This window comes from Chlamydomonas reinhardtii, chromosome 6 (assembly GCF_000002595.2).
Source record: "Chlamydomonas reinhardtii strain CC-503 cw92 mt+ chromosome 6, whole genome shotgun sequence".
NCBI classification, from domain to species: Eukaryota; Viridiplantae; Chlorophyta; class Chlorophyceae; order Chlamydomonadales; family Chlamydomonadaceae; genus Chlamydomonas; species Chlamydomonas reinhardtii.
The window spans coordinates 3,437,830-3,449,912 of NC_057009.1; the positions used below are offsets into that span (position 1 = coordinate 3,437,830).

General features: G+C 62.8%; 2 protein-coding genes across 3 annotated transcripts; both read right to left on the reverse strand.

Annotated features, from left to right (window-relative positions):
* Positions 1-66: 66 nt before the first annotated feature.
* On the reverse strand, positions 67-4,404 carry CHLRE_06g278092v5 (uncharacterized protein). Of its 2 annotated transcripts, none has more exons than XM_043063050.1 (4): positions 3,999-4,404; positions 3,767-3,828; positions 2,602-3,262; positions 67-1,971 (listed from the first exon to the last, which is right to left on the reverse strand). In XM_043063050.1, the coding sequence occupies exons 1-4, from the start codon at positions 4,000-4,002 to the stop codon at positions 746-748; spliced, it is 1,953 nt and encodes a 650-aa protein (XP_042923755.1). In that variant the 5' UTR covers positions 4,003-4,404; the 3' UTR covers positions 67-745. The 2 variants fall into 2 exon arrangements, with proteins under 2 accessions (XP_042923755.1, XP_042923756.1); XM_043063049.1 differs by having other exon boundaries at positions 2,602-3,379.
* Positions 4,405-4,504: 100 nt separating this feature from the next.
* CHLRE_06g278093v5 (uncharacterized protein) lies at positions 4,505-11,464 on the reverse strand. Its single transcript, XM_043063051.1, has 21 exons — positions 11,188-11,464; positions 10,788-10,898; positions 10,576-10,632; positions 10,123-10,290; positions 9,816-9,907; positions 9,553-9,625; positions 9,254-9,393; positions 8,871-8,971; positions 8,555-8,665; positions 8,282-8,349; positions 8,017-8,120; positions 7,802-7,857; positions 7,494-7,604; positions 7,151-7,260; positions 6,843-6,915; positions 6,485-6,635; positions 6,173-6,271; positions 5,847-6,007; positions 5,539-5,657; positions 5,182-5,410; positions 4,505-4,995 (listed from the first exon to the last, which is right to left on the reverse strand). Exons 1-21 carry the CDS (start codon positions 11,291-11,293, stop codon positions 4,794-4,796), a joined length of 2,442 nt encoding a protein of 813 aa, XP_042923757.1. The 5' UTR covers positions 11,294-11,464; the 3' UTR covers positions 4,505-4,793.
* Positions 11,465-12,083: the final 619 nt, after the last annotated feature.

The window sequence follows — 12,083 nt, forward strand, 5'->3', positions numbered from 1 at the left end:
CCCCTCCCCTCACCCCCCATCCACCCCGCACGCCTGACCACCTGTCTGTTATTCTTCAATCTGTAAGTTGCTATCAAGTTACAAATTCCTAGGATGACGGTAATCATGCTCACACATGGCATGTGCTACGGTATGCTCCTTTTCCTTCCTCGCAAAATGCCTTCAGAGTCTAGGCCAAGATCACCTACGACAAGTAATAGCGTTCCTGACACGCACAGCCTTGGCCGTTCGTGCTCGCACGCACTATTAAGCAAATTGTACAACATTTCTTGCGGGTGGAGAATCTGGAGAGACTGCCCCTTCTTGGGGCAACCTTGGCCTGCCGGCCCGGGCCCTAACCCCAGGCTGCCTTAGGTACGAGCGTGTGCGTTGTCGTGTACAATTCAATCAATGCCCACAGCCAATGGGCCAGTGGCGTACCGCCGGGAAACCCAGGGGAAACCTGTCTTGACTGCTGATCCTTCAAGCATTCACAATGGGTGATCAAGACACGTCATGGAACATGCGGCGTACTGCTTAGTCACCGTACACACATCGAACACACACCGACACTACCGGTACAGTTCCTGCAGAGCAATGAGGCAGGCTTAGAGCTTTAGCTGTTGCAGACTCGACTATAACACAATGTGTGGCGTGTATCATCAACAAGCAGCCTATGTACTTGCATATGGTAATCTGTCCTGGCTGGCCTGCAGTAGCAGCTCTATCAAGCCAACCCATTAACGTCCGTCCATCATAGAACTACCTAGTACGCAGCCACCAGAGGCCGGTACGCCAGCACCGGCGGCAGCGGCGGCGCCAGCAGCGCAGGCTGCAGCGTCTCCAGTGCGACCACCGCGCGCCTGCACAGCGGGCACGTGCGGTCCAGCCCGCGCGCCTGCAGCTCCCGCACGCAGCCGCCGCACACGCCCATGTGCACGAACCCGTCGGCGTGCCTGAAGCCCACCACAGCCGCCGCGTCCATGCAGATGAAGCAACACTCGTCAGTCTCTGACTCGGACCCCGAGTCAGCCGCAGCCGCGGCTGCGGCTTTCGCCGCCGTGTGCAGCCGTGGACCCTGCTGCCAAGTTGGCGGGGCGGGCGGCGGGTGGAGCGGCAGCGCTGCATTAGCTGCACTGCTGGCATTCGCGGTGGCCGTAATGTTGTTGGTTGTGGCAGTACTGGAAGTGGTGGTGTTGGTGGTAGACTCCACAGAGCACGGTGGGCGGATGCTGCTGGCGGCGGGATGAGAGGCAGCGGGGCGTGCCGGCTGCGCGTGCTGCGGGGCTGCTGGCACCTGCGCTGCGCGCGTGGCGGCGGCCGCCACTGCGGCGGCGGCGCGAGCAGCACTGTTGCCGCTGCTGCTGCCACCACCGCGGCTGCCGCGACTGCCGTCGCTGCTGCCCCCGCTGGCCATGCCAGGGGCCCGGTCGCCGCCAACGCCCGCGGGGCGAGCGGAGCCGTTACTTGCGACACCGCTGCGGCGTGAGCTCAAAGGTGGTGCAGCAGCGGCAGCGGCAACCGCTGCAAACACGCCGGCGGAAGGCATCGTACAGGTGGCTATCGACGGCGATGCCCCTCTGGTGGTGGTGCTGCTCCTCTGCTGCTCACTGCTGCTGGCCTCGTGCCGCTGTGCCCGCGCCAAACCCGGCCGCTGCGGCTGCTGGTACGGCTGCGGCTGCTGGTGCTGGGATGGCGTCAGCCGCTGCGCATGCGCAGCAGTACGCTGCTGATGGCCCTGGCGCGCTGCAGGAGCAGCCGCACTTCTGCCCACACTCCCAGCAATGTGGGGCGTTGCGGCTGCCGAGCTCCGGCTGTTGCGCGGTGCGCCAGTAGCCGGCGCGGCGGAGGCGGCCGCGGGCGCCGCGACCCCACCAGCAACCCCAGGACAGCTGTTGGTGCGCTCCTGGCCACCCGCTTGCGCCAGCGACTGGCGTTGCGGTGCTGCTGGCGGCGGCAGCAGCGGCGGAGAGCAGCGGGATGTGGAGATGCCTGTTGAGGGAGGGAGGGAAGCAGGGAGGGAGGGGCGTGGTGTCGCATAAGGGAGGAAGCCAATCGCTATCGCTGCGCCCGCTTCAATCACAACGTACGGTATGGTACCGGGAAACGTATCGGCGCGATGCCGAACAGCCCGAGCCTGACCAGCGCTGTCATGCAGCCGCAATTGCATGCCATGCATGCCGCGCACACAGGGGCTAGCTACCGTAACTGATGGTTTCCGCTCGAGCGCAGCGAGTTGCCGGAAACCAAGGTTTCCTGCGCTCGGAGTGTGCACAGTTGTGGGCCCCGAAGGGGCGTGGCGTGTGTGTGTTTGTTGTTTGGGGCCCATGCGCGGCATGGGCGGTGGGCCCGGTTAAGCAGCGGAGCGCTGTGTCGCGCTCGCTACTTTGCGAGTTTCGTTCTGTCAGTACTGACGCCGTCGTCCCTGATGGCTACGCTCTATCTTTGCGTGGCTACACGGCGGTTCGGGCTCGCCCTCCCAACCCCGCACGAAGACCGCAGTTCTCTGCTTGCAGGTACCCTCTCCGGCGGCGTAGCCGCCCTCACAACTTGTAACACGATGCAGTGCATGGAAACATACCGGCACCGAGCTTTTGCACACACACCCTCCCCTGCGCTTACCTGTTGGAGCATTGTTGGCGTTGCCGCTTCCTGTAGCAGCAGCCTCCTCCGCCTCCCGGCGTGCTCGTGCTTCCTGGAATTGCAGCTGCAGGGCCCGCAGTGCCGCTGGCGGCTGCCGCCGCTGGTAGCAATGCCGTAGTAGCAGCCTGCCCCACGACAGCCGCGTAGTCTCCTTGTGCTGGGGCCGGTCGTATACGAGCCAGTACAGGAGCCAGCACGTGAATCCGCACAAGGACCCGTACACAACCAGAATCAGCTCATACTCCCAGTGCAGAATGAAATCATACACATCTACTACCATAACCCAGTGAAAGCCCCATTTCCAGTTCCAATGGGCTGGCGTGTCGGGCTTAAGTAGCTTCACAATGTCCAGCAGTACAGACAAAGCCCACCCACCCCCCTCCTCGTTGAAAATGTAGAACGCGCAGAACTTTTGGGTGACATAGTTCAAGTGACCAGCACAGCTCCCGCAGAATTGGTGGTTGCCGTTAGCGTCAAAGAATTGGCGCCCTGCGCGCCTTCGCAAACCCGCCACCGTGCGCCGGAAGTTGTCTGCACCGTATTCAGGCAGAGGTATGTTGATTCCAGCGCCGTATGGGCCTTCACTGCCTTCCAGCCAGGCTGCTTCCAGCCGTGGATCAGAAGGGATGATGCACACGCCCTGCGTGAACATTATTTTGATGTATTTGAAGTCTCGCATGATGTCCTCGTCATCGAATGCAGTCGTGTTAGCCGCTGAGTCGTCCGGAAGGTCGATGAGTTGAAGAGTAGGGACCGACTGCAAGCGTGCGTGTGACAATTTGCGTAAGGTTTTCTAAAGTATAGTCGTGCTTGTGAGCTAGGCTGGCGGGAGAGGGGGGGAGAGAGAGGAGGGGGGGGGGTCGAGACGTGACTACTTGGGTGATGGCGGCAATGAATGTGGGGGCCGGGGGCCGGGGGCCGGGGACAGCTCGCGCACCTGGCGCTCTAAGCCACCCCCCCCCCCCACACACACACGTTCCAGCCGGCTCGCCAACATAAAACAATGTATGTGCATGCGGCAAGTCTACGCGGGCATTTTGGCCAGGCACAGTCGCGGTAGGTCGCGGCATGCTGAACAGCCTAGTCAGGTTGACGGTTGGCCCTGCTGGCTGCGGTTGGCCATGATTTGCGTTCCGTGTCTCACCGTAAGCTCGTGGCCGATGTCAAATTGCAGCGCACTAGTTGATACAGTGCTTGACAGTGCAACTGCACATGGTGGGCGACGACGAGGGCCAGGGGCGATCGAGGGCCAGGCAGGGTAAACGGTTGTTCGCGCCAAGGCATAACGTGAAGCCCGTTTGAAGCCTGGGAGCCGCCGTTCTCGCTAGCCCGCACAGCTCCTATGGCCCAAGCACACTCTATGAGCGTCTGCTTACCCATTATTGTTATGCCGATGGCCAGCGCGCTGGCGAAAGGCCGCCTGCTGCTGCATGTCGAGTGCCGGGCCATGCCCAAACCTTACCGCCACAGTGGAGATTGGAGAATGCTCCTTGCTCCTTGCCAGCTCCTGCTGATTTAACAGTGGTACGTAAACTGCCTTTGCCGGTGTCAAGCCAGAAGCGCCAGCGGCGTTCGGCGAGCAGAGGTTGGTATCTGGGCTTATACACGCAGTAGCTGTCTGATACTTAACACATGCATTTCGAAAGCGAAATCCTGAAGTACTGGAATAAGTTTGAGCAGCAAGCGAGATGCCTGGCAGAAACAGCCCTGTGCGTCGGATCCAATCTGGAACGCTCGGCTGCTGACGCTCTGTAGCTTAATACTTGACAATTGCACTGACATGGTGTACAGAGCCTTGTGCCTGTATATTCATGTCTGGGTCTTTGCATCTCCCATGCGCGGGAGTCGTTCCGATTCGAGAGCAGCTGCGAATGCATATAGAGTGGCGCCATGCATACGAATAAACAAATCAATAAACCGTAATGAACGAATCGCTCCCCTGGAAGATAGGGCTATCTACATGTGCGCATGTCCCCAGCACTCTTCACTCTCACTCTCAGCTCGGCAGTAGGTCAACACGTAGGCTCCCCTCGCTCGCATGCACATGATTTCCTCCTTGCTCTATGCTTCTTCGGTACGGTGCAAACCTCGGAACCAACGCGCGCTCAAACCTCACTCCGTCGACAAACCTCACTCGCTATACAAACCCCCAATGCCTGCAAGCGACTTCCTCAACCCCGTGTGTCGGGGATGCGATGAAACAGCCACTGCATGATTGTGCCGAACGCGTCGTCGGCGTGCGGGTAGTGCGCCACGGGCTGATAGGGCGCGTCCCGCAGCACCTCCTGCTTGGCCTCCTGCAGCTTGTGCTGGTAGCCATGGATGGTGCGGTCCACCGTGGCCTTGAGGAAAGGCGTCTGCGTGTAAGCGAACCTGGGGCGGAGTGTGTGGAAGGGGGGCAGAAAACAGGCAGGACGGATGAGTTGAGGGAGGTGGTGGGTCTATCTAGCAGGTTAAATCGGCGCGCGCCTGGGGTGCAAGCAGACGCCGGTACAGCTGTACCCCAAGCGTGCGCGCTGCTGGTGAGCATGGAAGGACATGGCACCCTTCGCCGCGCACCTGTGCCACACTCGCGCCAGGTGCCTCTGCATGTGCGCCAGGCGCTCGGGGCTGATGCTGGCCAGCAGCTGCGGCAGCGCCTCCAGCGCGGCGTCGTCCTCGCGTATGCGCAGGCTGAAGGAGTCCCAGTCCAGGATGCTCTCGAACACCGCCTGCACGCCGTCCATGACCACCACCGGGATGCAGCCGTGCAGGATGGCGTCCTCGGCGCGAGGAGACCAGCCGTCGCCTGGAGAGCAGGAGAAGCGGAGCGAGTCGGGCACACAACCGGTTGGCTGCTGGAGTTGGATTACGGCTTGCACGTTTGCAGGGAAATTGCAGGAGGGGTTCTGGTGGAACAGCGCGAGTTGTACGCACCCGGCGCCACCAGGCAGAACTTGGACCGGGCCAGCTGCTCCGAGTAGTCGCCCTTGAGGCTGTCGCCGCTGCCGATGGCGATCTTGAAGCGGTTGTACCAGTCGTGCTTGTGAGCTAGGCTGGCGGGATGAGAAGTTAAGGAAAGGCACAAACGGGTAGATGTCACACAACCCAATGCCGCGCTTATAACCATACGGCATCCCTAGTCCTGGCGCTCTATGCCTGCAGCCGTAGCCGCAGCCGCAGCCCAGCCCAGCCGCAGCCCAGCCCAGCGCCCCAGCAGCACTGCCGCACCCGCAGCAACTCACTGGAACAGCCTCTGCCGGATGCCGCGGCTGTAGTGCGGCAGGCGGCTGGCACCCACATCGCCGCGAAAGAAGAGGAGCAGGTCGCGCTCCAGCGGCGGCGCGCCAATCAGCGGCGAGCGCGGGAAGTGGTTGGGGCTCTTGAAGGCGGGCACCACCAAGTCCTGTGGGCGGGGCGGGTGTGGATACAGAGGATCGGGGGAGTGGGCGGCGGGGGGCGCTGTGTGCGGAGGGGAGGTTGGGCTGGGGGACGCATGGACGGGGTGGGTGGGAGAGGAAGGTGCGTGCTGGGATGCATTGGCAGCAGGTGTAGGGTGCAGGCGCCGCACCTTCCTCGGGTCGAAGCAGGGGTGGCCCTTGATGCGGTCGCCAAAGTCCACGCCCCGCCACGCGTCGAAGGCCGACTCGGGCTTGGCTGTGTAGTTGTCCTGTGTGTGTGTGGGGGGGGGGGGGGCGTGCGTCAGGTACAAGCGGCCGCCCGCCAGCTACGGTACCGTATGGAACCAGCCACGTGCCCTGCTAGGTTTCAACTGCTGCACGTGGCCCTGGTCACATGCGTCACTCAACCTCCCACGCCCGCTGCCTGTAGGTACCGTAGCGCGCAACAAAAACAGCAGCTGCCACGGCCGCCGGCACCGCACCTGCAGGTAGGCGGTGTTGGACTTGTGCTCGGGGTCCAGGCGGCCCCAGTGTGTCAGCACAATGGAGGTGTCGTACACTGCCTTGGGCATCCAGCAGGCGCCCTCGTCCGCCGCCATGAGCCAGATGTGGTCGCGCCCGCCGCGCCGGTCCCTGGCAGCGGCAGCCACAAACAAACGACCTCAAGGGTGAGCAGCTATTCGGTGACTGAGTGAGCTATGGGGTTCGGGCAGACAGAGCAGGCCACGTGTCAGAAGCACATGTGTGCGTCTCCCGGACGTCTAGAAGCTGACGGGTAAGATGCACGTGTGTGCATGTGTGTTGCAAATTCCGGTGAATTCACGCGCACGTCGCCCGCACCAGTACGGCAGCTTGGTCCGCAGCCAATCATGCAGCTCGGTGATCATGTTGGCGCCGTGCATCACACGCAGACCTGTATGCGGCACATCGCACGCATTGCACAAGCGTGCTGGCGTCAAGGAGGCCAGCACTCAGCAGGGAGGGATGAGGCACATTCGCACTGGCAGCCAAGCGGGCGGGTCCCAGCAGGCCGCAGGGGCGTACGCGTCGCAAGCAGGCAGCATGCAGCACGGCGCTATGGCAAGCATCGCGCTGGCTGCAACAGATGAATACATAGAGCAGTGGCATGGCAGGCCACGCTCACTCACCGTTGGGCGCGTGCCACCAGGGACCGTCCGCCCAGCCCAGGATGGGCCAGAAGTAGCAGGTGATGTACATGGGCACGTAGAAGAAGTCAGCCTCCTCAGGGTCGAAGGTCCTGGGGGTTGGGTGGGGCCACAAGCAGCGAGACAGGGCCGCAACAGGTCGAGCAGGAATACGGCGGGGCACACAGGTACTTCAAGCACATGAGGAAAAGGGGCGGCTCAAGTCACAACGGGTGCTCAGGCAAGAGATGACTGGTGGCGGTGGCAGCCCCTGTTTCTGCTTTTGCCCCCTCTATGCGCAAGCAAGGGCCCCGCGCAACGTTCCCATCTCTTCCCACGGTCACACCTGTGTTCGCTCTGCAGCATCAGCTCGTGCATCAACGTCTCGATGCCGTACGTGTACCCGGTGATGCCGGTGAAGTTGCCGTCGTGCCAGCGGCGCCAAAGGCACGTGTCGCTGTGCGGCAGGCGAGAAGGGGTACAGGAGACGGAGGGCCGCGTCGGCAGGCGTAGGTGCGGAAGCATACCGAAGGCAAACAGCCACGGCGAGCATGCAACCCGACTGAGCGCAGACTGTAAAGTTCCGGAGATTGTTCGCGGTATCGTGCTCTGGGCTTTTATGTAGGTATACGGTATTGCGCGTTGCGCACGCACCCGAAGTTGCGGTACTGCAGCATGCGTGATGTGTAGTCTGGAGGTACATCGTACACCTGCAATTGTACGGGCGGGCCGCAGAGTACGGGCATCAGGTGGGCGTAGTGTGAGTTGGTTGAGGTGGGCGCGCGTTCCTCGCAACATCACAGGCACATAGTGACAGGCACGGTGACCATGCTGAGAAGTAAATGGGCGTGGCGCACGCACGCACGCACATAGATGAGTGGCCGCGGTCGGGTGCTGATGGGCGGTGTCTCCAGAGCGGCGGGCGGCACAGCGACCACGGGGCGGAGCCAGGGCCGCTCGCTCTCGTGCAGCGCTGCACGCAGCAGTAGTAGCGCCAGACAGCAGGGCCAGCCGGCGGTGGTATGTTATGAGCGGCGCGATAAAGGACACTATGACATGGCAGCTTAGGCTCCCGCCCCCGCCCCCGCTCCCGCCCCAAATCCCGCCCCCGATCCCGGGCCGCTCCTCGCGCACCTGGCTCCAGCGGCCCCGAGTCGGCCTTCTTGCGGCTGCAGTCCGACCCATACCAGAACTTGTGGCACCTGGTGGCAGGGACATTACAAAGGATACCAGCGGAAGCAGCAGGGGACGCTGTGATGATACGGTAACCACGTCACAGCCAGACGGAGACGTCTATCTGCCCAATCATCATCTCCAGCACCGTTCGTCCCGCCCCCCCTGATGGCGACGTTTATCCGCTTTGTTTAGTTCGGCCACCCTCTCCGGCACTGGACGGCCATCCCGCACCTGCAGTACCCGAAGTGGCACTCGCCGTGCCCGCTGCACTGGTTCATGCAGGTGGTCTCCATGGGCACGGAGCCGTCGCAGGGGAAGGCAATCTCCTGGAAGCAACCACACCTGGTGCGGCGGCAGGCGATAGCAAGGAGCAAATCAGGTCAGTCGGCCTGTGAACATGCACCAGAGCATCCCGTTTCATTCCAGTTGTGCGCCAAATGGAACGCAGCGACCGCCCTCTAAACGCGCGTTTTATGGCCCACTGGCTCAGCTGCCCGCCCCTTCGCTTCCTCCATGTTCTCCCTCGCGCGCGCGCGCCTCTGCCTGCCTGGTGGCTTTGTTGGGGTCGTTGCAAAAGCCGTTGGGGCCGTAGATGTCCGCCCACGAGGTGCCGCCGCCGGCCGCGAAGCTCTTGGCGCCGGTGGCGTCCTGGAAGCGTCCCGGCAGCAGGCGAGCAAGAAGGCAGGGTCAGGTGAATGCCCTGTTGCATCGCAATAATGGTAGCTGCTGTTTCCCAGGCCAATCAACAGCCGTGGTGACGTTTTGCACGTCGTAAACGTCTAGCTGACACGCTCCCGGGGCACGTTGATGAACGGGTCTGAGCCTAGGTGACGTACCCGCCCCGCGCTTCCAGCCCACTACCGCCTCGGTCCATCCTACCACCGACCACCCTGACCCCAATCCCACCATCACCAGCAGCACGACCCCCACCGTGTTGGGCTGGCAGCCATCCGCCAGCGGCCTGCCACGCTGCACCGGCGGCGTCCACGGCGGCGACCCCGGCGGCGGCGGGATGCGGGCGTACCGGCCCTCGCCGCAGTAGCATGCAGCCACGTCCTCATCGCAGAAGCCTGGACACAGGCAACGCGTGGGATCGACTCAGCATCGTGTCGGTTGCAAGCATCGAGCATTCCGTGCACGAACTGGTGGCATTGACCTCAATCGCGTTAGTTTAGGTGGGGGTGCTGGTAATGCCGCCGAGGCTGCACCGCCTCCCGGCCGCGCCTCACCGAAGCAGCGGGACGCCGTCCAGCCCTGCACAGTCGTCGGCCCGATGTCTAGCCCGTTCGGGCCCACAGAGCTCTGCGGGCAGCGGGGCAGCAGCGAGCACAGCAGATGAACCGCGCTCTTGCAGTTGCAGCGGCAACGCAAGCAGCAAGGCGGCCTGCCGCACAGCTGGCCAGTCTGCGACCTAGGGCAGGGATCTATTACGGTAGTCGACCTGTCATGTTGCGCGTAATCGCGGCTCTAGCACCGCACCCCTCACACGCACCACGGGCTCCGTGGCGTTCGGGTTGCTAATGTTGCGGTGCCGGTGTGCGCACGGCCGCTTCACCGGCTTGCTGCAATCCTCGCCGCCGTGCCCTGCAACGGAGCAACGGGGGACACGTACGGAGCGCCATACGATAGGCAGGCGTCAGGCAAGTCCCCACGACCCCATGTGTGCTCGCCACTCCACCCTGCCCCAGCTGCCCCGCATCTGCCCCGCGCGCAATGGCACATAGTCATAACCACAGGCGTCCGCGCACAACCCACATGGCCCCATGGCCCCATCCCGCCCACCACCCGCCGCGCCTCACCCGCCGGGCACTCGCACATCCCCGTGTCGTGGTTGCAATTGCCCCAGCCGCTGCAGGCGTTTGGGCACTCCTTGCGGCCGCGCGGCACGGGCCGTGCCGGGAGCCGCACCTGGCGCAGGAACTCGCCGCACCACGTGCCCTTCACGAGTGCGCAGCGCCGCCGCAGGGCTAGGCAAAGGAGACGCGCGTGGGCAAGCACAGCAGTGGAAGATGGATCCCAAATTAGATCGCATTTCCACCATGACACTACGACGCGTGTTTCAGCAGGCTTGCTGACACGGCATGACATCGGACGGGCAGGATCTGTGAACCTACCACGCACACGTGCGTCCCTCCTTCCCACTGCATCCCCAATTTCCCCCATCGATCGACTGTTCCCACACATCTGCCCCAGCTTCTCCTTGCAGCGCTTTTGTTCCTTACGGCATTGGTTCAGAGTTGGCCCCAGCTCACCGGCCTCAGGATCCATTTCATGGTGGTGGTGGGGTCGTGTGGAGTTGTCCTCGGGCTCTGTGTACGCGCAACGGCGAGAGGCCGAGCACGGTATAGGCAAGTCGTTGCCCGATCCGTGATCCAGCGCAGCCGCACTAGCTTGCCAACACCCGCTACCCCCTAGAATGATTGGCGGTTGGTCCAGCCGTGCCGTGCCGTGCACTGCTGCGCACCTGCAGCTGCAACGAGGACCTTCGGGGGGTCCGGCAGAGAGATGTGCGCACCGGCCGGCATCTCAAAGTGCAGCAGGCTCCGCAGGCCTGAAGCCAGCCCCCGCCGCTCTCCTGCATGTGGTACGACGCATGAGACAAATTACGGTTGAATGGGACGGTGCGTGAAGGTTGAACGTCCCTGAATGGGAGGGTGGGTGTGTCCCGCCCGTCTCCGCCTCTATCAAGCCCCCGTAACCCTCCTCTCCAGCTTCCCTGCGGTGTCATGTGCTCCCTGTCTCAGGATGACACGTCACCGCCTACCGGCCTTCGGCCTCCGGCGGCCATCGTGTGACGTTCGCAGTCGGGCCCACGCCATTGGTGGGAGCACCACGTGGGAGCACCCAGCCACCGATTTGCTCACCATCAGTCGCCTCTGCGGTTCTCCAGAGACAAACGAGCACACAGCCGCTCGCCAATCCAAAGACTATTAGCAGTCGCTGGGAGCGGCTTCTCAAGCGGGCAAACATCGGTCAAAACGGCGCCCGACTGACCGTAGCAACAGACCAAAGACTGATTTCAAGTAAACACATGTATGTTTTAGTTTGTGGGTCAACCGAACGAGCTGAACGAGCGTGGACGTGACTACCTGTTTACATTTGTCGAACACTAGATATCTAGCGGTCGGGGTGTAACTACAGGCATAGCGTTACACTAAGTCAGATGTAATAACTGTTCTAACTCATCGTTGATGGCACGAACCCGCATGAGCCAAGCATGAGCCCCTGGCGCCGGCGCGCCGCGGCCCCTTCGGTTCCCTTCGGTCGTGGACTGACCGAAATCCCACGGCCGCCGCCGCATAACTCACGAATCTCTCGGCCTGCCGCCGCTACCACTAGTGCTGCTGTATTTGGGTGCACACAAGTGCCGCTGGCACGCCCCGGCCCAGCAGCCCCCGCCGGGGCCCCCTGCTGCCCCATGCCCGCCCCTGCGCCTGCCGGCTGCATCGGTACGGCAGCCATTTGGTGTACCAATGGCAGTGACGAGAGGGCACAGCTGGTGGTGCAAGCCTTATCACCAGCGCTCCTGCTGCAGTTGATGTCGACAACCGTTGAACCGGTATAAGGGTCCTACCCCGGGCACTCTGTCCGCTCTGTCCATACAAGCGTCAATACGTCATGCGTGCAGGTGGTGGCGGGCGTAGCAGTGTCTTAACTGGGGGCGCGATGCCGAGCCTGCGGACTTGTGCTACATCATCAGCGAGGGCGAAGGGGGGGAGGGGGGCCGGGCAGACGGGGTCGATGGAGGCTCCGTGTCAGA